Genomic DNA, 25,104 nt, shown 5'->3' with positions numbered 1-25,104 from the left:
CCGGCCGTCCCGCCGTCTGTGTGTGATGCGTCTGTGTGTCTTAACCGTTTCAGAGCATGCCTCCATCTCAGGCACATAACCCTGGCTGCACTGTACTCTCAGGAAGCAAGGGCAGCAGCATGCCAGTAGAGCCCAGTAGCAAACGTGAGAAGAAGATTGTAAGTTCTGGAACCATTTCTCTCATATTGCCTGGTGGTGGGTGCAAGGCCCTTTCACGATCTTCCACATATTTAGAAGAAATTAAGACGTGTTGGGTCTTTGCTTTTCAATATATATATATATATATACATATTTTATACAACCCTTGGTAATGAAATTTTGCATGGATGTGGCCATGACCTGTGATTTTGTTGTTGTTTGTTTATTTATCTATTTTCCTTAGCAAAAATTTGCTTAAAAAGGGGTGGGGGGAATACACCTTTAATGATTCTGGTGCTCATTTAGGAAAAAAAATCACTTTAACTAACGCAGAAATCTTTCTAATGTTACCTATACATATTGCCTAGATTCTGAAGTTAATCTACCTAGAGGAATTGAACTTACTTGGAGTAAGTAATCATGCATTTAGCTGTGGGTGTGTTTGAAAGCGTTTTTATGCTGCCTGATGCTATTACCAAGATAACTGTAGTTTGAAACTGCCTTACCAGCCGTCATCACCTAACTTCCTCATCTCTCCAGCCTCAGGTAGCCCTTGTTAAAAAGTCCATTCCAACCCCATGGTGTCATCCTGGTTCTCAGGGTGGTCTGCCTTTATTTTGCCTCGGGTAGGGCGAAACATTTCCTATAAAAACCTCATTTCCTGGCACTTGGGTTTTTCTTTCTTTTTTGTCTCAAAAATATATTTGTTCAATTGAAAGAGTTACAGAGAGAGAGAGAGATCTTCCATCTACTGGTTCACTCCCCAGATGGCTACAAGTACCAGAAGTGGGCCATGCCAAAGCCAGGAGCCAGAAGTTCCATCCGGGTCTCCCCTGTGGATGGCAGGAGCCCAAATCTTGGGCCATTCTCTGCTGCTTTCCCAGGCCATGAGTGGAGCACTAGATAACAAGTGGAGCACCCAGGCCTCTAACTGGTGCCTATAAGGGATGCCTGCATCACGGGTGATGGCTTAACCTGCTACAACACAGCCCTGGCTCCTAGCAGCACTTAGTTTTAAAATTAAAAGCATAAAGTTTTTAAACAATATATCCCCGGAGCTGGCGCCATGGCTCACTTGGTTAATCCTCTGCCTGCAGCACCGGCATCCCATATGGGCGCCAGGTTCTAGTCCCAGTTGCTCCTCTTCCAGTCCAGCTCTCTGCTGTGGCCCGGGAGGGCAGTGGAGGATGGCCCAAGTGTTTGGGCTCCTGCACCCGCATGGGAGACCAGGAGGAGGCACATGACTCCTGGCTTCGGATCAGCACAGCACCAGCCATAGCAGCCATTTGGGAAGTGAACCAACAGAGGGAAGACCTATCTCTCTGTCTCTCCCTCTCACTGTCTGTAGTTCTACCTGTCAAAAAAAAAATATATATATATATATATATCCCTATATATTCCAGGTGCTTTAGATTATAAATTATACCTTAATTTTTTTAAAAAATGGAGAAACACCTGTGTAGTCCTAAACCTAGATAGACTTCTTGTTCTTGGCTTTCAGTTTCCTGTGGCTTCCTAGATTTTGAGAAAGTAAGGCCAGCTTGCGGGGAGAGGAGGCTGCCCCATGTTTCCATCTGCACGTGGTCTGCTGAGCGGGCAGGGTGTGGGAGTCTCATCAGCCTGCTACACGGCGTCAGATCCAGTCCTAAGTGTCATTAGCGCGAGATCTTTAACAGGATCCAAAAATATGCTGCTAACACACATGTGTGAAAACTGACTGCAGCTGACTCCGGATGTGCAGTTGGCCACTCACCTGGTGCTTGGGGTGCTGGTGGCTCCTCTGAAACGACCTCCTCATTCCCAGTGAGTGGAAAAAAGCAAGAGCACCCTCTCCCTGCAGTTCTCTGTCCTTCGTCCCCTCCCCAGACTTTAGGCTCTCCCTGTCTCTTACCCCAAAGCCTCCATTCTGGCTCCTGATGGAGAAGAAGGTGCATCTCAACAGCTGCTCTCTCATCCCCAAATGTTTGTTTTTGTTTTTTAAGGGACAGACAGACCAACTAAAAAACAGATCTCCCATGCTCTGGTTCACTCCTCAAAAACCCATAACAACTGGAATTAGGCCAGCCCAAAGCCAGAGCCTGGAACACAATCCAGGTCTCCCATGTGGGTAGCAGGAACCCCGTTAGTTGAGGCATCACTACTGCCTCCCAGGGTCTGCGCTGGTAAGAAGCTGGAATCAGGGCATGAATCTGGCACACCTAGACACTCCAGTATGGGGCCTGGACATTTTAACCAGCCAATGGCCAATGGCCCGTGCCCATCCCCAGTTCTCAATGAACTGCTGAGTCGCTCACCTGGTTAATAAGGGCTAAATGGCACCCTTCAAATTCTCTGGCTCTTCCCTGGAGTGGAACTGTCTGTTTATTGATGTGACACTTAACCACCGTGGGGCAAAGGCACTGAATTCAATCACACCATGACAATTCATTTTGCCACAACACAATCCAGACACTACTGGGCCACCTTCTGAGCTGTCCAGCAGGTAGTTTCACAGGGCACATATGGGCTTGCCTCATAGTTAGAAATAGTTCCTTCATTTCCCTCTTGGGACCTTCAGCCAACAGAAGGTGGGATGGAAGCAGATTGTCTCGACCCGCCACGTCTCTGCAGCAGTTAGACCCTGTGCAGCCGAGTGCGCCGTGAGGTACACTCAGCAGGGCTTACTGGCCCCGATCTTTACCGGGTCTTCTGTGGGGGAACCGCTATTTCTGCCTCTGCTGTCCTTAGAAGACTGGCTGGGTGAGGGTCCTTCACCTCTGAGGCTGTTGGACTGATTCATTTACTGCAGGTAGCTGTTCTCCTGCATGTCCCAGTGCTTTGCTTGTTTGATCTGAGAGTCTAGTTAGTGTTTCTTTGGGAAGCTTTAATTGTACGTCCTTTCTTATCGATGAATGGAACCATTTTCTTCCTTTGTTCCTAATTGACTTTTTTTCTTCCACTCTTAAGAAAAAAATTCAGAGTGGGTCAGTGATTCAGACTGATCAGGGAGTTTGCAACCATTCTTGTGAAGTAGTGTTCAGACATTATTCCTGTTACTTTTTTTTTTTTAGCCTACTAACCATGGTAAATTTGGTAATTTCACTTAAAACATAGTAAATATAGCCATGCTTGATTTTTAGAGCTCTATTTTGCTTGGTCAGTTTAGGAAGATATATAGACATACTTGGTGTCTTGCATAAATAAGATAGTCACAACACTATGCCTCTGAAATCTTTTTCTGCCATGAAGTATGGAGAACACAGGAAGAAAAGCAGTCATTCCAGTATCCACGTGACCCCTCCCTTAGGCCTTGCATAGACAACATTCAGAGTTGTCCTCTCCTTTTACAAAACAATGTTCTAGAATGTTACATGACTTGCTCGAGGACTCACAGCTAATGAGGGTGGAAGAACCAAGGCTCCATCGTTCAGCAAAATTGGGCCAACTCCAATAACTCCAGGTGCTTCCCAAGACAGTGCAGGTCCAACACACTTATTGTCCTAAACGGGTCACGACAGAAGTCCCTGGAACCCATGGCTGCTGCCCTCCTTCTGAGAACAGACCTTCCTGGGGAGAGCACACATCTGAGTATGGTGGGAGTGGGAACTGCATTAATCAAGTGACTCTCCTTACAGAGTCACTGCTTTAATGTGGGCTTTGATCCCTTTTTTGTTCTTTTTTAAATACTTATCTATTTGTTTGAGAGTCAGACTTGGAGAGAGAGAAAGATTTCTTCCATCCATTGGTTCACTCCCCAGATGGCCACAATGGTCAGGGCTGAGCCAGGCCAAAGCCAGGAGCTTTCATCCAGGTCTCCCACATGGGTGACAGGGACCCAATCACTTGGGCCATCTGCTGCTGCTTTCCCATGTCATTAGCAAGGGGCTGTACTGGAAGTGGAGCAGCCAGGACACAAAGCAGTACCCATCTGGGATGCTAGCATTGCAGGTGGCAGCTTTACCCGCTACTCCACAATGCCGGTCCCTTGATCTCTTTATTTAAGTCAAGGTGTTTTGTCTATAGGTAAATACCAACTATGTAAGTTAAATCACAAAATTCAAATGAAGATGTAGCTATTAAGCAGCTTGAGAACTGGGCTCCATTCTCCACTTTTGGGTAGGATTTGAATTCTGTTCATCCTTAAGAAATTGTAGGAAGTTGCTTAGTTTAGTCTCCTTCAAGATAAATGAGGCTTCAGCTATAAAAAGTCTCAAACTACCTCAATGTAAATGTCAACCCAGCTAAGTGCAACTCCTTTTATCTCCTTGAAGGCCATAACTTAGTAAACTTTCAGTCTGCTTTAAATGTCAGAAAATATTTAATCCCAACTCAGTTTTCTGTTCCCTGAAATACATTGTTCCTACTCTTTTAGCCTCTGTCTCTCTTTGGGTCTTTGAGTCATTCCCTCCACCTCCCCCAACATGCATGACTGTATACTGGCCCCTGTTCCAACTTAATCCTTATCGGGGCTTTGTAGACTCTGCAGTTTCAGGAAGGCCGTGCTAAGCTTCAGGAGTTTGGTTTGTTGGGTTTTTTTTTTATCTTTGTAAGTTTGCTAAATTTACACACATTTCTACTCATGACTCACGATTGACTATTCCATTCAGCACAGGCCTTTCCTAAGTCTTGAGAAGAAATAACTTCAGGCATGAAAAGGGCCCCAATCCCTAATTCTCATCATCAAATTTGGTTTTCATCATAACAAGTAACTCTGTGGTAATTAAGTGCACCTGGGCCCCTGCAACCCATGTGGGAAACCCAGATGGAGTTCTAGGCTCCTGACTTTGGCCCAGACAAGCCCTGGCCATTGCAGCCATTTACGGGTGACTGGCAGATCTCTCTCTCTCTCTCTCTCTCTCTCTCTCTCTGTAACTCTGCTTTTCAAATAAATAAATCTTTGAGAGAGAGAGAAAGATCTTCCACCAACTGGTTTGCTCCCCAAATGGCTGCAGCAGGATGAAGCCTGGATTCAGGAACTCCATCTGTATCTCCCATGAAGGTGACAGGAACTCAAGTAGTTGAGCCATCATTTGCTGGGTGTGGGAGGAGGAAGGGTTGAATCTCAGGCAGTCCCATATGGGATGCAGGGGTCCCAAGCAGCAAGCTTAACCCATTGCACCACAGTGCTTGCCCCAGAATTTTGTTCTTTGCTACAAACACTTGAAATTCAGGTTTGAATATACACATAACAAACAGAGAACTGACTCAGACAGCTATGCTCCATCTTTGTTTCTTTACTGACATCCCAGGGAAAGAACACCCCACCGCACCCACTTATTGTAAACAGTGCTGCTTAATTTAGAATGCAGCTAAGGGCAAAATGACAAGAGGTTATTGTGGCCCATGATTTTAATTTTCTAAGTTCAGGAGCTTTATCACCATTTGATATTTATCGAGTAATAGCCAAGGACTCAAAACTACTGATTTCTTTATATTCAAATGTTTATATATTTAATTTACTAAGTTGTAAACTAAATTGTTTTTAAAACTTAGAAGCATTAAAGAGTATTAAACTACTTTTGAAATGTTTAGCATCTCATGAGATGCAAAAGAAATATCACTATAAAATTTAACAGATGGAATGTATGTTCATTTGTGAACAACCAGTAGGCACATTGTGAAGACCTACCTTGCCCTCAGATGCATTCATTCTCTGTCTCTGTCTCTCTCAAAAGGTAACCTTAGTGAATAAAGCTGATGTTTCAGTTCTAGGTTTTTTAGTCACCCAGGACCCAAAGGCAAAACTGCATGGGGCAAGGACCGTGCCTCTCTGCTCACTGTTGGTATTCCCAGGCCACTGGCTGGCCCTTAGCACTTGCTTAATGAAAATGTGCATTGAATGAGTCACCTTAAAAAAAAAAAAAAAAAATGTATTTCTTTGAAAGGTAGAGTTACAGAGAGGGAGCGGCAGAGACAGAGAGAAGTCTTCCATCTGCTGGTTCACTTCCCAAATAGCCACAACAGCCAGAGGTAGGCCAGGCCAAAGCCTGGAGCCAGGAGCTTCATCCAGGTCTCCTATGTTTATACAGAGGCCCAAGGACTTGGGCCACCCTCTGCTGCTTTCCCTGGCATATCAACAGGGAGCTAGATTGGAAGTGGAGTAGCCAGCATTCAAACCAGTGCCTTCGAACCAGTGTCTGTATGGGATGCCAGTGCTGCAGGCACTTAACCCACTATGCCACAGCACTAGCCCCAAAAGTCACCTTTTTTTATTTTTTTTAAAGATTTATTTATTCATTTATTTGAAAGTCAGAGTTACACAGAGAGAGAGAGGTCCTCCATCCACTGGTTCACTCCCCAGTTGGCTGCAACAGCTGGAGCTATGCCGATCTGAAGCCAGGAACCAGGAGCTTCCTCCAGGTCTCCCACGCAGGTGCAGGGGCCCAAATACCTGGGCCATCTTCCACTGCTTTCCCAGGCCATAGCAGAGAGCTGGATTGGAATTGGAGCAGCCCAGTCCACATGGAATGCCGGCACTGCAAGTGGTGGCTTTACCTGCTACACCACAGTGCTGGCCCCTAAAAGTCACCTTTTTTAAAAAAAGATTCATTTATTTGAAAAGCAGAGTGACACAGACAGAGGGAGTGACAGGAGAGAGGGGGTGAGCAGGAGGGGGAGACAGAGAGATTCAAAGATTGATCTTCCATCCCCTATTTCATTCCTCAAATAGCTACAATGACAGGGCTGGGCCAAGCCGAGGCCTGGAGCCTGGAACTCCATCCCAGGCCCCCACACATACACAATGGCTGAAGATTGTGAGAACAAAGGAGGGTGTGACTCCTCTGTGCTTCTGGCTGTCCCTGTACACACTTAAGGAAAAAGAGGAAATGTCACAACTGGAAGCTAATCATGCGTAATTAAAAGGCCACCACACATCAGTGTCAGCCTTTCTCTTCAGCTTGGGGAGAAAAGGTTTCTAATTACTATTGAGTAGGAACAAACATCCCTCCCAATAGGTGATAATGGGCTTATGTTCACAGGTCTCAGAATAATACACCCATGTTTACAATAAGTGACAAATTTGACCCAACTGGGAAAGAAAAAACAAAACCACGATCCTGCAAATGTGAATGCATGTAATAGCAAATCATTTAAAGCTTGACTCAGCAATGCAGCGGCAGTCGGGAGCTAACACTGACGTGTGCTTCGTTTCCGTAGGACTCTGAGGAGGAAGAAAATGAACTGGAAGCTCTCAACCGGAAGCTGATCAACTCGCAGCCTTACGTACCGGTGGAGTTTGCTGACTTCAGTGTTTACAATGCCAGCCTGGAGAACAGGGAGTGGTTTTCTTCCAAAGCAGACCTGACCAGCTCCCGGGTCTTAGAGAAAGAAGTGTCCCGAAGCCCTACCACCAGCAGCATTACCAGCGGCTACTTCTCCCACAGTGCCTCGAACGCCACTCTCTCTGACATGGCGGTCCCTTCCAGCGACAGCTCCGACCAGCTGGCCCCTCAGACGAAGGATGCAGACTGCAGTGAGCACCCTGGACCGGCGCTCGCGCATGACTTCAGACCATCCTCGAGCAAAGGGTCCGCAGAAGCCGAAAGAGGCTCGGTAAAGGACAAGATAATCACGGTGCCGCTCAAGGAAAACAGTGCCTTAGCCAAAGGGAGCCCATCGTCCCAGCCCGTCCCTGAGAAAAACTCCAAAATGCTGCATAGGACTGGCTCATGTTCAGAACTGGATGGCTGCCCCAGTAAAAATGGCCCCCCAGCCAGAGTGTTCTGCCCCAGGGAGGTGACCATCGAGCACACCACAAACGTCCTGGAGGATCATTCTTTCACAGAGTTCATGGGGGTGTCGGACGGAAAAGATTTTGACGGGTCGACAGATTCTTCTGCGGGGGAGCTTTCAAGTAGGAGGAATCTACCCAATAAAGCAGACAGTGAGCGTGTCCCCGATGGGCCACACGACGCCGGCCAGCTGCATTCCAAGCCAGAGAATGATCCGGTAATGCATTCCCGAGGCAGCCCCGTGGGTTCTGTGCTGTTGGGGAGCACATGTCACTGTACCCCCAGCCCCAGAGGTGCTTCACCAGTGACCTAGCGGGAAGGAGTCAGTCAGAGGTTCCCACCGGGATGGTGGGCCCTCTGGGGGGCAAGCTCGCTTCCTGCCCTGCTGACTCCTTGTGGGAGCACAGCTCTGCTTTGGGACCAGAGTGGGAGCCATAAAATCTGTAAGACCGTCGGATATTTTAGCTGGCTTATGGGCTGGTGTTCAGTGTTCAGGTGAATAGGAGTCAGTCTCTTATTCATTCCCTGAGACTTAGTTCTTAGCTACCCCAAAGTGATCTGGTAACCTTGACCGTATTTCATTAAATCCAGTGATTCCCTTATTAGATGCTCCATCATTTTATTTATTGGTAAGAAGCAAAAATCACTGCCAGTTAAGCCATATCCCATCAGCCATTGTAAGGCACAGCCCAGTTTCAGAGATGTTTAAGTGTGAGGGAGCTTGTGTAGCATACAGCTAAAGAGAGAATGTGGTGCCCATCAAGGAAAACTGCTCGGCCAGGGGGGCGACTATAGACTAATTCCCTGAGCAACTGAGGCTTTAGCTTTGGGAATTGGGTTGGTTTATAATGGTCATTAATTTTCGTATTGGAACAAAGTGGATTTCTGCTAATTTCCTAAGGAAAGTAGCACTTTCTTGTATAAATAAGATTGCACCCCTCTGAGTATTCTGTTCCTAAGTTCTGAAACCGGTTTGCTTGTCAATATTTCTGAAATTAATAAGCTCTTGCCACAAATTCAGAGAATTCTGAATACAGGCTCAAATAGACCAGGCAGCATGGTGAGTTTTTTAAGCTTTGTGTTTAGTGAGAGAAATGCATAGGGGAGTGAGGGCTTTAGGGAGAAAGAGAAGTCCGGAAATTAAGTTGGGGTCCATACCGAGCAGACAGCAGGCCAGGAGCCTCGTGCAGCAAGTGTTTGGTTATGAGCAGCCACCAGCAGCTTAGCATGAGAAGGCCATTTATCCATTTCCAAAGGGGAGTGGTTAATTAGTCTGATTGGCAGGGGGCATTCAGGTGTGATCAGGTAGGGGCATGAGATCCACAGGGTGTGGTCTTCCAGCTCACAAATCTAATCAGTTGTATCCTGTCTGTCTGCCTACATCAGTTTCACCACTTATTCCCATTCACATTCACTTTTTTGGTCCCACACCTGTGTTAGGAGATGGGCGAGAGCCAGGGTCAGCAAAGCCAAGGGCTGGCAGAGTAGAAAGCAGTGTAGCGAAGGGTAAGGTGACCACAGTGACGCTCTATCCATTCCCCTGCTAAGGAGTTTTTCCAGGGCAGCTTCCCGCCAAGCTCTCCCTGCTGCTTTCGGTACTAACCCTTGGAATTTCAGCATGTGGTCTCATCGTTTATATAGCATGCACATAAAAAAAAATCTGTCATGCCAAACACCATGATCTCTGACTAGGAAAAGACGTTCCCATTAGAAGAAGTCACTCTTTGCTTGCATTTATTCTTGTAAGCAAAACACGTATTTGCTGAAAAGTCTTCAACTTCCTTCCCCCTGATCCTGAAATACAATCTGCATGGTTGGCCCTGCATCAGATTTTCAGTGATTCTTAGAGAAAGCCAATGTCAAAGCCTCTTACTTCTTCACCCTAAGAATTCAGTTTACTTTTCCAAACCTAAATGTGCAACAGACCCACTGGGAGCTGCCTGAGAAGCTGCCTCTTAAAACTTCCAGTCCCTAGGAGTCGCCGCTGTCCTCCATAAGATTTTGCCTCAAATAGGATGGCGCAGAGGAAATAAGGTTTTCACAAACCCCCAGTGGTAAAGCAATGAGCAGTAAGGTGTAAAAGAGAAACAGGGCCCAGAGAAGAGAGAAGGGCTGCGGCCCTCTCTTGTTTCATTGTCTGGATTTAGAAGCTAACAAACAGGAGCAGTTTAGCTCTCAGAAGTTTCCAGAATGCTGAGTCCCTGCCAAAGATCTTGATTTAAAAGTAGAATTTATGAAAATGTTTGTTATATCAGGATGGTAAGATTATGGCGATTTTTCCTTTTTAAAAATTACTTTGGTATTTTTGTTATGTTGTTTTTAATGAGTTGTTTAATAATTCAGACTAAAGTTTGACTTTTGTTCTAACACTGAAGTGATTTAGAGTGTGACTCAAGAAATGGCTTTTTTTTTTTTTTCAAACCCACTGAGTGTCGCTGTCATGACTTTTCCTGGAAACTCCACCTGGAGGCTCAGTTTTTCCCTGGTGTTCTGTGGATTCCAGAACTGGGTTCCATGATAAACCCAATCCTGTGGGTCCCTTTGGGAAGAACTCCTTGCCCCTTTCACGGGTGGGCCCTGTGGATGGGGTGGGGAGGTGGGAACAAGAACCTTGGACTCACCAGCCTCTGCGTTCCAGGGAGACACGACTGCACGGTGAAAGGTGCACACACAGCCTCCTCCACAGGCCACAGCTTGGTGTCTTTGTTCACCTGGTCGCCTTGGGAAAGCACCCGCCCCATCTTTCAAACATGCTGCGGCCCAGCCTGACCTCAAACCAGCACCGGCCAAGAAGCTGTGCACCTCCTGGGCCGCCCCTGTCGACCTCCCAAATGGGAGAAGCAGCACTTTGTTTTCCAGAAAGCAAGAGACTGAAAGTCCTGGATGAACTGACAGTATTTGTGTTTGCACTTACTACACACCCCTACTGTGTAGAAACCTCTACAGATTCCAAGAAACTGTATTCTTGTACAGTTTTAATCCATTCTTACTGTAGAATCTGGAGTCATACTCTAATTGATTGTTTTTATAAATAATATATATTATGTATATGAAATGTGTATCTATAGTGTGTCTGGAAACAGACAAGGCTGCACACTAAAATGCAGATAAAGGTGATTTGTAGAAAATCATTAGGTACTGGTCTTTGTTACAAAGCCTCTTGGGCATCTCTTATATACGAGTAGATGAAAAATATTTTATTGCCTAAGACTGAGGTTGCAAATCCCTCCTTGCAGAAACGATTACAGATGCTGTTCTTTATAACCAAAGAACTTACATAGGACTGAGCATTTCCGCTGTCCACTCTGGTCTTCTGTGAACATATGTGTTTGACTGCAAGTTTGGTGCCACTTTTCCCTTGGCCACCAAGCCACGTGCTGCTGTTCTCTGTCTTCAGTTTCCTAAGCGCACTGAGAAATCTCACAGCTCGTATCCTCTGGTCTTCCACCGGGCCCATCACCTGCCTTCTGGACACTGCATAATAACCGCTGGCGGTGCGAGGGCTCCCACTCCAGCCTTTCCTACACCCAGTCCGGCCCAGTGGGCAGGGCAGCACAGACAGCAGTATTACTGTAAGAACACACAGTAATGGGGAGGGGCTCGGAGAGGGGCTCCTGATTTGGGGTGTTGTTTTTTGTGGTTTCGTTTTGGATTGGTAGGTTTGTTGTGGCGTGGTTTTGCTGTTGTTATTTTGCTTGGCTCTGGAAAATGCTAAAGAGACGGACTGAGCTATAAAACCCACTGGCTCATGCTTCACAGTGTTTGCAGGAGATGCTTGAATACAGATGATCCTGCTGACTCACAGATGCAGACGCTGAAGGATTATGCGTGTGGACATTTTTACGGAAGTCCTTTCTGTACCTACTCGGTAGATGCCTGTCCAGTTGGTCTGGATGTGTAGCTCTAAATGTGTTGTGAGCACCAGGATGAAAGAATACGTACAGCTTGCTGTACCTTTTTTCTTCAAGTTCTTAGCATTGGTAAATGAGTAAGGTATTGGAGACTTTAATGAAAAGCTGCTGTTCATGGATTTTGTATATAGTGAGCTGACTGTAGTATTTTACTATTGTCTGTTAAAAAAAAAAGAAAAACTGTAATTTATATCCCTTTCAACGTTATTGTATTTAATTGGTACTGATTTGTTTGAGTGTGTGTGTGTGTGTTTAGAATACAGAATGTCTAATTCAGATTTTAAAACATCCACTGTTTGTCTTTAATAACCCTGCCATTAGTTCCAGGTCTCATTTACCATGCTTGCAAGTGTGCATGTCCCATCATGTCAAAAGGTAATGTCAGCTAACCTTTACTGAGGGTTTACTGTGTACTAGTTACTGTCCCAAACATTTGCTGTTTCTTATGTCATTTAATTCGCACAGCACCAGGTGTCATAGGTACTGTTGTTATTAAGCATGTGACAGATGGAAAACAGGCAGAGAGGTTAGTGCCCGAACAGAACAGTGGCACAGCCAGGATTTAGCCCACGCTTTATCTGTCCCCTCTGTGTTGCACCTGGTGATGTGTCGGGGGGCCTCTGGAGGAGTGACGACCTGCACAGAACAGAAGGCTCGCAACTGAGTATCACAAGCTCCTAACTGGCCAGCATGCCGTGGCGGCAGGGGTGGGGCGGGCTTGTGTGCTGGAGCAGGTGCGATGTGTTCTCGGTGATTAAGTGACTCTTTATGGTAAGTACCAGTGACCTACCACCTGTGGAAGAGTGGGGAAAGGTAGCTCACTGTGAAAGTTTTTTTTAAAGATTTATTTATTTTAAAGTCATGTTACAGAGAGGGAGAGATACATATATATAGAGAGAGAGCTACCATCCACTGGTTCATTCCCCCAAACAACCATAATGGCCAGGACTGGGCCAGACTGAAGACAGGAGCTTCATCTGGGTCTCCCACATGGGTGGCAGAGGCCCAAACTCTTGGGCCATCTTCTGCTGCTTTTCCCAGGCCCTTAGCAGGAAGCTGAGTCAGAAGTGGAGCAGCCAGGACACAAACCAGCGCCCAGATGGGATGCCGGCCCCGAAGGCAACAGTTTAAACTGCTACACCACAATTCCAGCTTATCTAAAAACAATATGGCCAGTGCCATGGCTCACTAGGCTAATCCTCTGCCTGCGCTGCCGGCACCCTGGGTTCTAGTCCCGGTTGGGGCACCGGGTACTAGTCCCGCTTGCTCCTCTTCCAGCCCAGCTCTCTGCTGTGGCCCGGGAGGGCAGTGAAGGATGGCCCAAGTGCTTGGGTCCCTGCACCCGCATGGGAGACCAGGAGAAAATACCCAGCTCCTGACTTTGGATTGGAGCAGCGCTGGCTGTAGCGGCTATTAGGGGAGTGAACCAACGGAAGGGAAACCTTTGTCTCTGGCTCTCTCTTACTGCCTAACTCTGCCTGGCAAAAAATAAAAAAAACATTTTTTAAATAAAAAAAAAACAATGTTACTACAGAGTCTTTTCAGGAAAATCTCAGCCTTTCTGAACTTATTAAGAATGAGGTCTAATTCTAAACAGAAGAGTGCCTTGAGTCAACTTGTGGAGGGGGGTGGGCAGGAAGGAGGCGGGTAGCATTGAGTCATCCCAAAACGTATTTTGAATTTTAAAGTATGAAGAGGCAAAAAAGCTATTTGATTTTTAAAGGAATAATTACAACTAAAAAAATACAGTGCAGAAAAAAAATCATCATTTCCTGTACTGAGTGCTGACATTGTCATATGACTGAGAGAACAAACTGGCTTTAGGACATAATTTATTGGGTGGATAGATGTAGGCTTGAGTTTAACAGTTAATTTCCAAAGTACAGTATTTCCCGTGTCATCACACTTGTTTATAGTCATTTGGATATAGTCTTTTTCTCATAACAAAAATATAGCCATGTGTTTCTATGGCACCAACAAATAGCTACAAAATATACCTTTAAGCATTAGGTAAGGGCAAAATACTATCTTCTACCAAATGTTAGCAGTCCATCCAATAGATAATTTTAAAATTACAATACTCAAGCTTTACAAGAATGTTGGGAGGAAAAAGCAACTAATAATAACATGATTAAGCTTAACTTAAAAGTGAAGTTTCTGTTTGTATAATGAACAAATATTGAACTCCAAATAGCTGAAGCAATCTTATACAACAAAAACAAAACCGGAGGTATCACAATACCTGATTTCAGGACATACTACAGGGCAGTCGGCATCAAAACAGCCTGGTACTGATACAGAAACAGATGGATAGACCAATGGAACAGAACAGAAACAACAGACATCAATCCAAACTTCTACAACCAACTTGTCTTTGATATAGGAGCTAAAATCAATCCCTGGAGCAAGGACTGTCTCTTCAACAAGTGGTGCTGGGAAAACTGGATCTCCACATGCAGAAATGTGAAGCAAGACCCCTACCTTATAGTGTGTACAAAAATCCACTCAAAATGGATCAAAGACCTAAGTCTATGACCCGATCCCATTAAACTGTTAGAGAACATTGGGGAAACCCTGAAAGACATTGGCATAGGCAAAGAATTCTTGGAAAACACTCCAGAGGCACAGACAATCAAAGCTAAAATTAACAAATGGGATTACATTAAATTGAGAAGCTTCTGCATGGCTAAAGAAACACTCAGCAAAGTGAAGAGGCAAACTATGCAACTGATAAAGGATTAATAACAAGAAAATATAAAGAGATCAAGAAACTCAACAACAACAAAAACCCAGTTAAGAAATGGGCAAAGGACTTAACATTTTTCAAAAGAGAAAATCCAAATGGCCAACAGACACATGAAAAAATGCTCAAGATCACTAGCTCTCAGGGAAATGCAAATCAAAACCACAATGAGGTTTCACTCCACCCCAGTAAGAATGGCTTTCAAACAGAAATCAACAAACAACAAATGCTGGCGAGGATGTGGAGGAAAAGGTACCCTAATCCATTGTTGGTGAGAATGTAAACTGGTTCAGCCACTGTGGCAGACAGTATGGAGATACCTCAGAAATCTGAATATAGACCTACCATATGACCCAGTCATCCCTCTCCTGGGAATTTACCCAAGGGAAATGAAATCGCATATGAAAGAATTATGAGTACCCCTTGTTCATTGCAGCTCAATTTGCAATAGCTAAGACATGGAATCAATACAAATGCCCATCAGCTAAAGACTGGATAAAGAAATTATGGGATATTTATACCATAAAATACTACACAGTGATTAAAAAGTGAAATCCTGTTTGCAACAAATGGATGAAACTGGAAAACATCACACTTAGTAAAATAAGCCAGTCCCCAAAGGACAAATACCGGGACTGGCGCTGTGGCATAGCCAGTGAAGCCACCAGTTCAAGTCCCGGCTGCTCTACTGCCAACCCAGCTCTCTGCTATGGCCTGAGAAAGCAGTAGAAGATGGCCCAAGTTCTTGGGCCCCTATACCTGTGTTGGAGACCTGGAAGAAGCTCCTGGCTTCAGATCAGCCCAGCGCTGGCCATTGCAGCCATTTGGGGAATGAACCAGTGGATGGAAGACCTCTTTCTCTCTCTGCCTTTCAAATAAGTGAATAAATCTTTTAAAAGGGGGGGAGGGGAACAAATACCATATGTTCTCCCTGACTTGTGAAAACTAATAGAGCACCTAAAAGTTATTCTATAGAAGTGAAATTGACATTTTGAGATGTATTGATTTTGAACAGCCCTTGCCTCAACTGTGGAAGAACAGTATTTTTTTTTTTTCATAATATTTGTTGAAATCTTTACTTAACGTAGAGTTAATCTTATGTGTATAAAGTTAACTGAAAATAGATCTTGGTGCCGGCGCCGCGGCTCAATAGGCTAATCCTCCACCTAGCAGCGCCGGCACACCGGGTTCTAGTCCCCAGTCGGGGCGCCGGATTCTATCCCGGTTGCCCCTCTTCCAGGCCAGCTCTCTGCTGTGGCCCGGGAGTGCAGTGGAGGATGGCCCAAGTGCTTGGGCCCTGCACCCCATGGGAGACCAGGAGAAGCACCTGGCTCCTGGCTTCGGATCAGCGCGGTGCGCCAGCACAGCGCGCCAGCCGTGGTGGCCATTGGAGGGTGAACCAATGGCAAAAGGAAGACCTTTCTCTGTCTCTCTCTCTCTCACTATCCACTCTGCCTGTCAAAAAAAAAAAAAATAGATCTTGGTAAAAAAAAAAAAAAAGGAATACGAGAGGGCAGAGGAAGAAGGATGGCGATGCAGGCAGGTATGGTGGGGGAAATCACTATGTTCCTAAAGTTGTATTTATGAATTGCATCAAGTCTGTATACCTTAAATAAAAGTTTTGTTTTTGTTTTTGTTTTTGTTTTTTTTTTTGAGCAGGGGGTAGAAAATGTCTTGGAAAAAGCTGTAATTGAATAAGACTTCTTGTTTGCTTTTTTCCTGGACCAACAACTAAAAAGAGAAAGGTTTGCTGCTGGCACACAATCATACAGAAAACTTTCTGTATTCAGCCTTGAACTTCCTATAGTAACACCAGCACACCTGCTCTTCTGCACTGTTGGGCCCACCTCCCAAGTTAAAATAGCAACAACAGCAAAAGAACATATCCCAGAAGCAGGCATTTAACCTGGCTGTGAAGACACCACATTCCCTCTCGTAATACCTGGATTTGATTCCTGCCTCCAGCTTCCTGCTAACCACACCCTAGGAGGCAACAGTTGTTTTTCCCTTTGGGAGACTCACTGGGTGCCTGGCTCTCTGCACTCCTCTAAGATGAGCTGAAGAACATGCTTCAGTGCCTCATATTTTGTAATCTGAACCGAGCTGGCCAACTTGGAACTTTCAGTGGGTTTCTCAAGGCTTGAGTCCTTGAGGGTCCCTGGATATGAAGGCGTTGACAGGCTGATTAATAGAACCATGACTGTTGTACCAAGAAACAGGCAAGTGTTGACATTCGAGTTTTGGGAAGAGAAGATGAGTTTGGAGGAGTTGAATTCAGGCTTAGTCTCTGATCTCTCAGGAGGTTGCAGGCAGAGGTCAGCCAGAGCTGTAGTCAGCTGAAGGCTTTGTGGGGGCCAGATGGATTCTCCATGAGGGTGGTTCACTTACACAGCTGGTGTGCTGGTGCCTGCTCGCCAGGCAGGCCTCTGGTGTTCTCACAGCATGGTGCTGTCTTTTCCAGTGTGTTTGTCCAAAAGTGCAAACAGTAGCCACGTGTCTCTCTATAGCCCAGTCTTGGAAGTCACACGTGGTCACTCCCATCAGATTCTGTTCAATAGAAGTGAGGTGTGAAGGTCAATCGTCCATGAAAGGCAAGGGGAGTTAGGCTGTTCCCTTTGAAAAGCCGGCTGTCACAGGGTCTGTAGGCACATTTCTAAGCCACCGTGACTGGTTAGAAGCTCTGAAGCCATGGGGCAGAGCTAAGCTAACTGGAACCCCTCGGCAAATATAGGAATCCAGTTTTTTAATTCATAGCTTCATAAAGAGCAGGGTCAAAATCAAAGCCAGGGGTTGACACTGTGATTCAGTGGGTTAAGCTTCTGCCTGCAAAGCTGGCATCCTATGAGTCCCAGTTCAAGTCCTGGCTACTCCACTTCCCACCCAGCTCTCTACTGATGCACAGGTGGCCCAAGTGGTTGAGGCCCTGTCACCCACATGGGAGACCCAGAAGAAGCTCCTGGTTCCTGGCTTCAGCCTGACCCAGTGCTGACCTTTGTGGCCATCTGGGGACTAAATCAGTGGACAGAAGATCTCTTCCCTCACCCCACCCTCGCTGTGTGTGTGTGTGTGTGTGTCTACCTCTCTGTAACTGTGACTTTCAAATAAAATAAGCAAATATTTAAAAAAAAATACTCCCACAACTGTCAAAGACGACAAAACAGGAAACGTCTGAGATACTATCACAGCCAACAGGTGCCTGAAAGTCTCTACATTTCATGTAGCCATTGTAACGTGATGTCCAGGACGGGATCCTGCAACAGAAATGGAATGTAGGTGAACACTGAGGAATTCTAAACATGCATGACTATGAATTTTAATCATATATGTGTGTGTGCATGTGTTCATAATTATATGTACATATATATATATGAGTGGACTTCAAAAAAGTCATGAACATGGAATTAAACGATTATTTTGGTGCAGAAACATTCTGAAATCCCACCCCAAATGAATGATTCTAAATTTAAAAATGTCTCTTAGGTGAGCATTTATGCTAGTGGTTAAGATGCCTACATCCCGTGTCAGACTACCTGGGGTTGATTCTCAGCTCTGACTCCTGACTCCAGCTTCCCACCAGTGCAGACCCTGGGAGGCAGTGATGATGGCTTCGGTAATTAGGTTCCTGCTATCCACCTCGGAGACCTGGACTGAGTCCCCAGCTCCTGACTTCAGCCCTGGCCCAGGCCCAGCTGTTACGGGAAATAGGGGAGTAAACCAGAATGGAAGTGTTCCCTATATGTCTCTCTATCCTAGAAGTAAAGATTTCTTTAACACTCACTTACTTGATGTAAGTAAAGTGAAAGGACTGCTGTCTCTGCTTAGAAGTTGTTTTAATGAGTTGAGACAGAAAGATGAAGCCCACTGAGGCCAGCTTTTAGACAGTATTTGTAGCACTACATAAGAAATTAAGGGGGTTGTCAATTTTGGTTAATGCTAAATGATATATTATGAAAACCATGGGAAACATGAGCATTCTGGATTAATTATTGATATTATTTCAAATCAATATCTAGGGGGCCAGTACGTGTGGTACAGCAGATTGAGACACTGTTTGCAATGCCAGCATCTCATGTTGGAGTTTCTCAATTCGAGTCCCAGCTGCTCTGCTTGTAATTCAGCTTCTTGCTAATGTGCCTGGGAAAGTAGCAGAAGATGGCGCAAGTACTCGGGCCCCTGCCACCCATGTCGGAGACCAGGATTGAGTTCTTGATTTCTGGATTCATCCTGGCTCAGACTCCGGCTCTTGTACACATTTGGGTAGTGAACCAGTGGATGGAAGATTCATCCTCTCCCTGCCTTCCCCAACCCCTCTGCCCCGTCTCTCTCCATTTCAAATAAATAAATCTTTAAAAAATAATTAGGCATAGACATATTACATGAAATTTCAGGACACCAAAGATAAATAACATTCAGAAAGAACAGATGTTAGCTACAAATTAATGACAATTAGATTAACAGCAGGCTTCTCAAACACACCAGTGGGACTCAGAAGACAATGGAAACCTGCAGTTTCTCATTGTTTAACAATTCAAGGATGAAGGCAAATAACGATTCAGGCAAAGGCTGGAAGAACTGACCACGTAGAGGCTCAGTCAGATCCCAGCAGCAGCTGCAGCAACTCTCGTCTTCCTGGCTCTTCCTTGCCAAATGCCGTCACTTCTGCAGCTATGGCCTTGGGGCTGCCCCTGATGGTATTACAAGAAGTTCCGTGACAGGTGTAGAACACTGTGCCTGAGTGAGATCAAGAGCAGCACCCTGGGGAAGGCCCAGGGGATCCTGTGGGTGAGCTCCCAGGAGGGAAAGCTTTGAGCCCCCGCAGCACCCTGCCTGGAGCACCTGGCAGCCCCAGGCCTGCCCTTTGGTGTTAGAGGCTCCCCTGCCTTCCTGCCAGACCAGTGGGGCTAGAAGATCACAGTAGGGCTGGGACAATCCCTTCAGCCCCCTCCACCCCTTGGCCATCTCCCCTCCCTCCGTCCCTGATGGTTCTGGCCTTTCCAAACCACTTTTGACCTTCTGAGTTCCCTTGAGTTGAAGCAGACCAAGTTCTGTCCAGTTTGGGTGGGTGGGTGGGGAACCTGTATCTTTTTAATGACACCCTAACTCCTCCATCTGTTCTCCTTTCCCATGATGCCACTTTCCAACCGTAGTAGCGACTCTGCTTGCATGCTTAGTTCTGTGTCTAAGTGGCATGTTGTGGGGATGACCCCTCCTGACACCAGCTGGCTGTCTTCCCGTCTCCCTTAGTCTCAGTCCCTCATGGAAGCAGGACTACTAAGAGCCATTTGATTAAACACCACACACACACACACACACACTCACTCACTAATTTTGAAAAAAGAACTTACCACCACCTATGTAGATGATTCCACTAAAGAACTATATAAGGAAATATTTCAGGAAGAAGGAAATTAAATTCAGAAGGAAGCAGTGAGCATCAAGAAAGAGTACTTGGTCAATACATGGGTAAGTTGAAACAAGCATCCACAAAATAAAACTTCTGTGGGAATTTAAAAGTGAAATAAAACTAAGATAAGGCCAACAGAAAGAGGGGACGTGACGAAGGCGTACTGGAGGGCTTGTATCATTTTGGAGGAGGCTAGAGATATCAATTTGAAGCAATTAATGTTTATATATATATATTTTTTTTTTTTTTGACAGGCAGAGTGGGTGGTGAGAGAGAGAGACAGAGAGAAAGGTCTTCCTTTTGCCATTGGTTCACCTTCCAATGGCCGCCGCGGCCTTTGCGCTGCAGCCGGCACACCGCGCTGATCCGATGGCAGGAGCCAGGTGCTTCTCCTGGTCTCCCATGGGGTGCAGGGCCCAAGCACTTGGGCCATCCTCCACTGCACTCCCTGGCCACAGCAGAGAGCTGGCCTGGAAGAGGGGCAACCGGGACAGAATCCGGCGCCCCAACCGGGACTAGAACCCAGTGTGCCAGCGCTGCTAGGTGGAGGATTAGCCTATTGAGCCGCGGCGCCGGCCTGTTTATATTTTTTAAAAGATTTATTTATTTGAAAGAGAGAGAGAGCTTCCATCTTCTGGTTAACTCCCCAAGTGGCTTCAATGACCAGGGCTTAGCCACGTTGAAGCCAGGAGCTTCATCCAGGTCTCCTATGAGGGGGCAGGGGCCCAAACACATGGACCATCTTCTGCTGCTTCTCCCAGGCCATTAGCAGGGACCTGGATTGGGAGTGGAGCAACCAGGACATGAACTGGCGTCCATATGGGATGCCTGCATTGCAGGCAGTGGCTTTACCCACTACACCACGACACTGGCTCCATGTTTAAATTTAAAATTAGTTACTAAACAATTTAAAAGAGGAAATATAATGCATTAGATTCTAAATGAATATGAGGGATGAGAAATCCAGATAACAGAACCATCTATCAGAAGACAAGAATGGAGGGGGGAAAGCAGAACAGAGAAAAAGAGGAAGAGCAGAATGAGCCAAATACAAATGTAAAAACAAATCTAAGTAAATCCACAATCACAATACAAGTAGGTAGTAGTAGACACCATTCCACACCCCCCCCCCCCAGGTATTTTTTCTCAAAGACTCTGCTGGTGACATGAACGTAGGGAGAAGCAGGTGCAGGAAGCAGTGACATTCTGAACATAAAATAGTGGTGGGGGGTGGGGAGGAGGGCTGAGTTCCCCCATATTCAGTTCCAAGGTGTTCACTGATTTCCGTGCGCTCACTCACTGCGCCAAATGAGAACCAGGCCTCAGAGTTTCCCTTCTCTGCAGAATAAACCTCTGAACTCCTCCTGAGCTGCAGGAGAGTCCCCTTCCCAGCTGCCCAAGGTAGGTGACAACTGGGAATCCACAGGTGTGTCCCCAGGCTCTGCCCCCGCTCCCTGCTCCCGTCCTGGGGCCACCCTCCAGCTTTCCTCAATACTGGGAGCCTCCTTGTAGTGCTCACGTGTTGTCCCAATGTTCTCTCCTGCTCCTCAGGTTGTCCTTTCGCTCTTTTCTAATTGCTTTCCCTCTCGCACAGCTGGGAGAAAAATCTTTTGTCCTCTGTGGTCAGCCTTTCCTTTCCTTCTCCCCGGTGATTGCATGTCTTTTAATCCACGTACCACCACATATGATGTGTTTGGGTTAGGAGGAGTGCAAGTGTGTGATTAATCTGCCGTATTGAACAGGAGCCCTTGACAACTCGTTCTATCCTTCACTTCCACCTCGAACCCTAGGAACCCTTGAAAGCCAAGTGCAAATAATTGGAAGCACTGTGGAATACCAGAGGGCTTTGAATTTTATGCGACCTTCAGCATGTGGATCAAAGCATGAGGTTCTCATGGAGATACATTAAAGTTTGCTTTCACAGCATAAATCTTGAACATTCAGAGCTTTGAGGAGGTCACAGATCATAGGAACTCTAGTGTCAAGCCTGCCATATTAGAAAATTCCAATACCCGTCAGCTCTGCTTTGTCCTTGCCACTTCTCTGTCATACTGGTGCTGTCCATCCTTTTTTTTTTTTTTTTTTTTTTTGGACAGGCAGAGTGGACAGAGAGAGAGAGAAAGGTCTTCCTTTGCCGTTGGTTCACCTCCAATGGCCGCCGCGGCCGGCGCACCGCACTGATCCGATGGCAGGAGCCAGGTGCTTCTCCTGGTCTCCCATGGGGTGCAGGGCCCAAGCACTTGGGCCGTCCTCCACTGCACTCCCTGGCCACAGCAGAGAGCTGGCCTGGAAGAGGGGCAACCGGGACAGAATCCGGTGCCCCGACTGGGACTGGTAGAACCCAGTGTGCCGGCGCCGCAAGGCGGAGGATTAGCCTAGTGAGCCGCGGCGCTGGCTCCTTTTTTTTTTTTTTTTTTTTAATTATTTTTTTTTTTGAAAGAGCTACAGACAGTAATGAAGAGACAGCTTTGGGTAGAAAGAGAGAGAGATCTTCATCCACTGTTTCACCCCCCCAGATGGCTGCAATGGCCTGTTGGGCCAACCAGTAGATAGGAGCTCATCTAGTCTCCCATGTCAGGGGCAGGTTCCCAAGCACTTGGGCCACCTTCTGCTGCCTTTCCCAGGCCGTTAGCAAGGAGCTGGATCAGAAGTGGAGCAGCCGGGACTGGAATCAGCACCCAAATGGGATAGCGGCATTGCAGGAGGCGGCCTCACCTGCTGTGCCACAGCGCAGGTCCTGAGAATATAATGTTTTAAAAACATCATTTAATGAAAACCAAATAAAACAATACCTAGGTAGTACAAAACACACTGGGATTTGAGTTGGGAGAGGTCCTTTCTGCCATTAAGTCACCAAGTTGTGATTTTGAGCTCATAGCCAAAGCTTTCTGGGCATTTTAGTATATAAAATATTTTATATAATATTTTATTATATTTTCTATATAAAATGTAATAACTCAATAAAACATATCTTAAATTTTTATTTAAATTATAGAAGTTTCATATATTCCATATACACAGATTTAAGAACATGGTGATGCTTCCCCCCCTACCCTCCCTCCTGCCCATGCTCCAACCCTTCCTCCTCCTCCCTCTCCCATTCCCACTCTCAATTTTTACCAAGATCTATCTTCAGTTTACTTAATGATCATACAGTTAACCCTACATTAAATAAAAGATTTCAACAAATAGTATGAAGAAAAAAAGAAAAACACAGAAGAGACAAGGGCTATAAACAATCATTGAATCTTATGATGTATATTTCACTCCTATACATTACATTTCAGGTACTCTACTAATTACCTCAGATCAAGAAAAACATATGATATCTGTCTTTAGGGGACTGGCTTATTTCACTAAGTATAACAGTTTCCAGTTGTGTCCATTTTGTTGCAAAAGACAGGATTTCAGGGCCGGCGCTGTGGTGTAGCAGGTAAAGCTGCTGCCTGCTGTGCCAGCATCCCATATGGACGCTGGCTTGAGACCCGGCTGCTCCACTTCCAATCCAACTCTCTGTTATGGCCTGGGAAAGCAGTAGAAGATGACCCAAGTCCCTGGGCCTCTGCACCTGCATAGGAAGACCTGGAGAAAGCTCCTGGCTCCTGACTCCTGGCTTCGGATCGGCATAACTCCGGCCATTGCGGCCAACTGGGGAGTGAACCAGCAGATGGAAGACCTCTCTCTCTCTCTCTCTCTGCCTCTCCTTCTCTCTCTGTGTAACTCTGACTTTCAAATAAATAAATAAATCTTTTTTAAAAAAAGAACAGGATTTCATTTTTTTACAACTCCATAATGTATATATGCCATAGTTGCTTTATCCAGTCAACAGTTGATGGACATCTGGGTTGCCCTATATCTTAGCTAGTGTGAATTGTGCCGCAATGAACATGCGGGTACAGATGACTCTTTCATATGCTGATTTCTTTTGGTTTGGGTAAATTCCTGGGAGTGGGATGACTGGATCATATGGTAGGTCTATATTCAGATTAAATGGATGAACTAATAAAAAGCGGGATAAAACAATTTCCAGCTGAGTAAACCAATACAGAGAACAAGGTCTTGGGTCTGCAGTAGAAATAGCTACCTGTGGTGTAGCTGGTAAAAGCCGCCACCTGCAGTGCCAGCATTCCATATGAGTGTCGGTTCGAGTCCCGGCTGCTCCATTTCCTATCCAGCCCCCTGCTAATGTGCCCGGGAGAGCAGCGGAGGATGGCCCAAGTCCTTGGGTTCCTGTAACCATGTGGGAAACCCAGCAAAAGCTTCAGGATCCTGGCTTCAGGTCTGGTCATTTGGAGGAAAGAACCAGTGGATGGTAGCTCGCTCTCTCTCTCTCTCTCTCTCTCTATATATATATATCCCTCTCTGTAACATGACTTTAAAATAAGTAAATCTAAAAGAAAAAAGAAAGGAAAAGATGTATTTCACCTTAACTTAAACCTGGAGTGAGATCACTAGTTCCAAAAAAACAGGAAGTCATTCATGGCACCTGTTTTGACTTCAGTCAATTTCTCTGCCCCTGCTCAGCTTGCTTTTCGCACTGAGGTTTTTATGCCCTTTGCTGTGTTGTTGAACATGTAGTATTCTGATGTCACAATAGGACATGACTTTCTGTTGAGTCAAGTCAATGCACATAGCTGACTTTTATAAACACCAACTACCATCCCGGGGGTGAGTGCTCCCTATCATTACTCGTGAATGATTTTCAGTTAGTGTGGCTTCCATTACTATCTAGGAGGCAATCCTTTAAGAATCCAATTTACCTCAACACTCCTGACCTCACTGTAGAATAAAGTAGGCCAATGATGTTGCCAGCTTAGCATGTTTTGCTCAGCCAGAATCCCTTAAACAGGGGTGAACCTCTGCATGGTTGATTAAGATGCTGCTTGGGATGCCCGCATTCCATAGTGGAATACCTGGGTTTGAATCCTACCTCGGCTCCTAGTTCCAGTTTCCTGCTAATATGCACTGAGGGAGGTACAGCTGATGGCTCAAGGTAGGGAAGTCCCTGCCACCCACTTGGAAGATCCAGAATGAGTTCCTGGCTCCCAGTTTTGGCCTGGCCTAGCTCCAGCTGTTGCAAGAATTTGGGCAATGAGCCAGAAAATGTAAGAAGCAGAGAGGCAGAGAGAGAGAGAGAGAGAGAGAGAGAAAGAGAGGTCTACCATCTGCTGGTTCACTCCCCAAATGGCCACAATG

The 25,104-nt window shown here is 45.8% G+C and overlaps 2 protein-coding genes and 1 long non-coding RNA gene across 18 annotated transcripts in view; 2 read left to right on the top strand and 1 right to left on the bottom strand.

Moving 5' to 3' along the window:
- Positions 1-12,047, top strand: part of KIF13A (kinesin family member 13A) — a 243,192-nt gene extending 231,145 nt beyond the window's left edge. For 5 of the 12 annotated variants that reach the window (XM_070074313.1, XM_008274124.4, XM_008274120.4 and 2 more), the window contains 3 exons: positions 54-158; positions 7,276-8,067; positions 10,489-12,047. In XM_070074313.1, coding sequence (XP_069930414.1) covers positions 54-158; positions 7,276-8,067; positions 10,489-10,509 — 918 coding nt within the window. In that variant the 3' untranslated portion in view covers positions 10,510-12,047. Of the gene's footprint in view, positions 1-53; positions 159-506; positions 549-7,275; positions 8,068-10,488 lie in introns of all 12 variants that reach the window. The other 7 variants (XR_011388751.1, XM_008274127.4, XM_008274126.4 and 4 more) reach the window with 2 other exon arrangements.
- On the bottom strand, positions 11,472-24,638 carry LOC127487336 (uncharacterized). 4 transcript variants are annotated; one of them, XR_007914106.2, is made up of 5 exons: positions 24,334-24,638; positions 19,082-19,259; positions 18,035-18,193; positions 16,893-17,755; positions 11,472-11,920 (listed from the first exon to the last, which is right to left on the bottom strand). It is a non-coding gene; the product is annotated as an uncharacterized lncRNA (long non-coding RNA). The 4 variants fall into 4 exon arrangements; XR_007914107.2 differs by having other exon boundaries at positions 19,082-19,235; positions 24,334-24,637; XR_007914109.2 differs by having other exon boundaries at positions 19,082-19,189; positions 24,334-24,637.
- Positions 24,558-25,104, top strand: part of NUP153 (nucleoporin 153) — an 83,417-nt gene continuing 82,870 nt past the window's right edge. Inside the window, exon 1 of one of the 2 annotated variants that reach the window (XM_051832572.1) lies at positions 24,558-24,576. The gene's annotated coding sequence lies outside the window, so the exon portion shown is untranslated. The remainder of the gene's footprint in view (positions 24,577-25,104) is intronic. The other variant, XM_017350455.2, reaches the window with a different exon arrangement.

The sequence above is a fragment of the Oryctolagus cuniculus genome, chromosome 5, assembly GCF_964237555.1.
Source record: "Oryctolagus cuniculus chromosome 5, mOryCun1.1, whole genome shotgun sequence".
NCBI classification, from domain to species: Eukaryota; Metazoa; Chordata; class Mammalia; order Lagomorpha; family Leporidae; genus Oryctolagus; species Oryctolagus cuniculus.
Note: the sequence above shows the minus strand (reverse complement) of the source record. Positions and strands in the feature narration are given on the sequence as shown.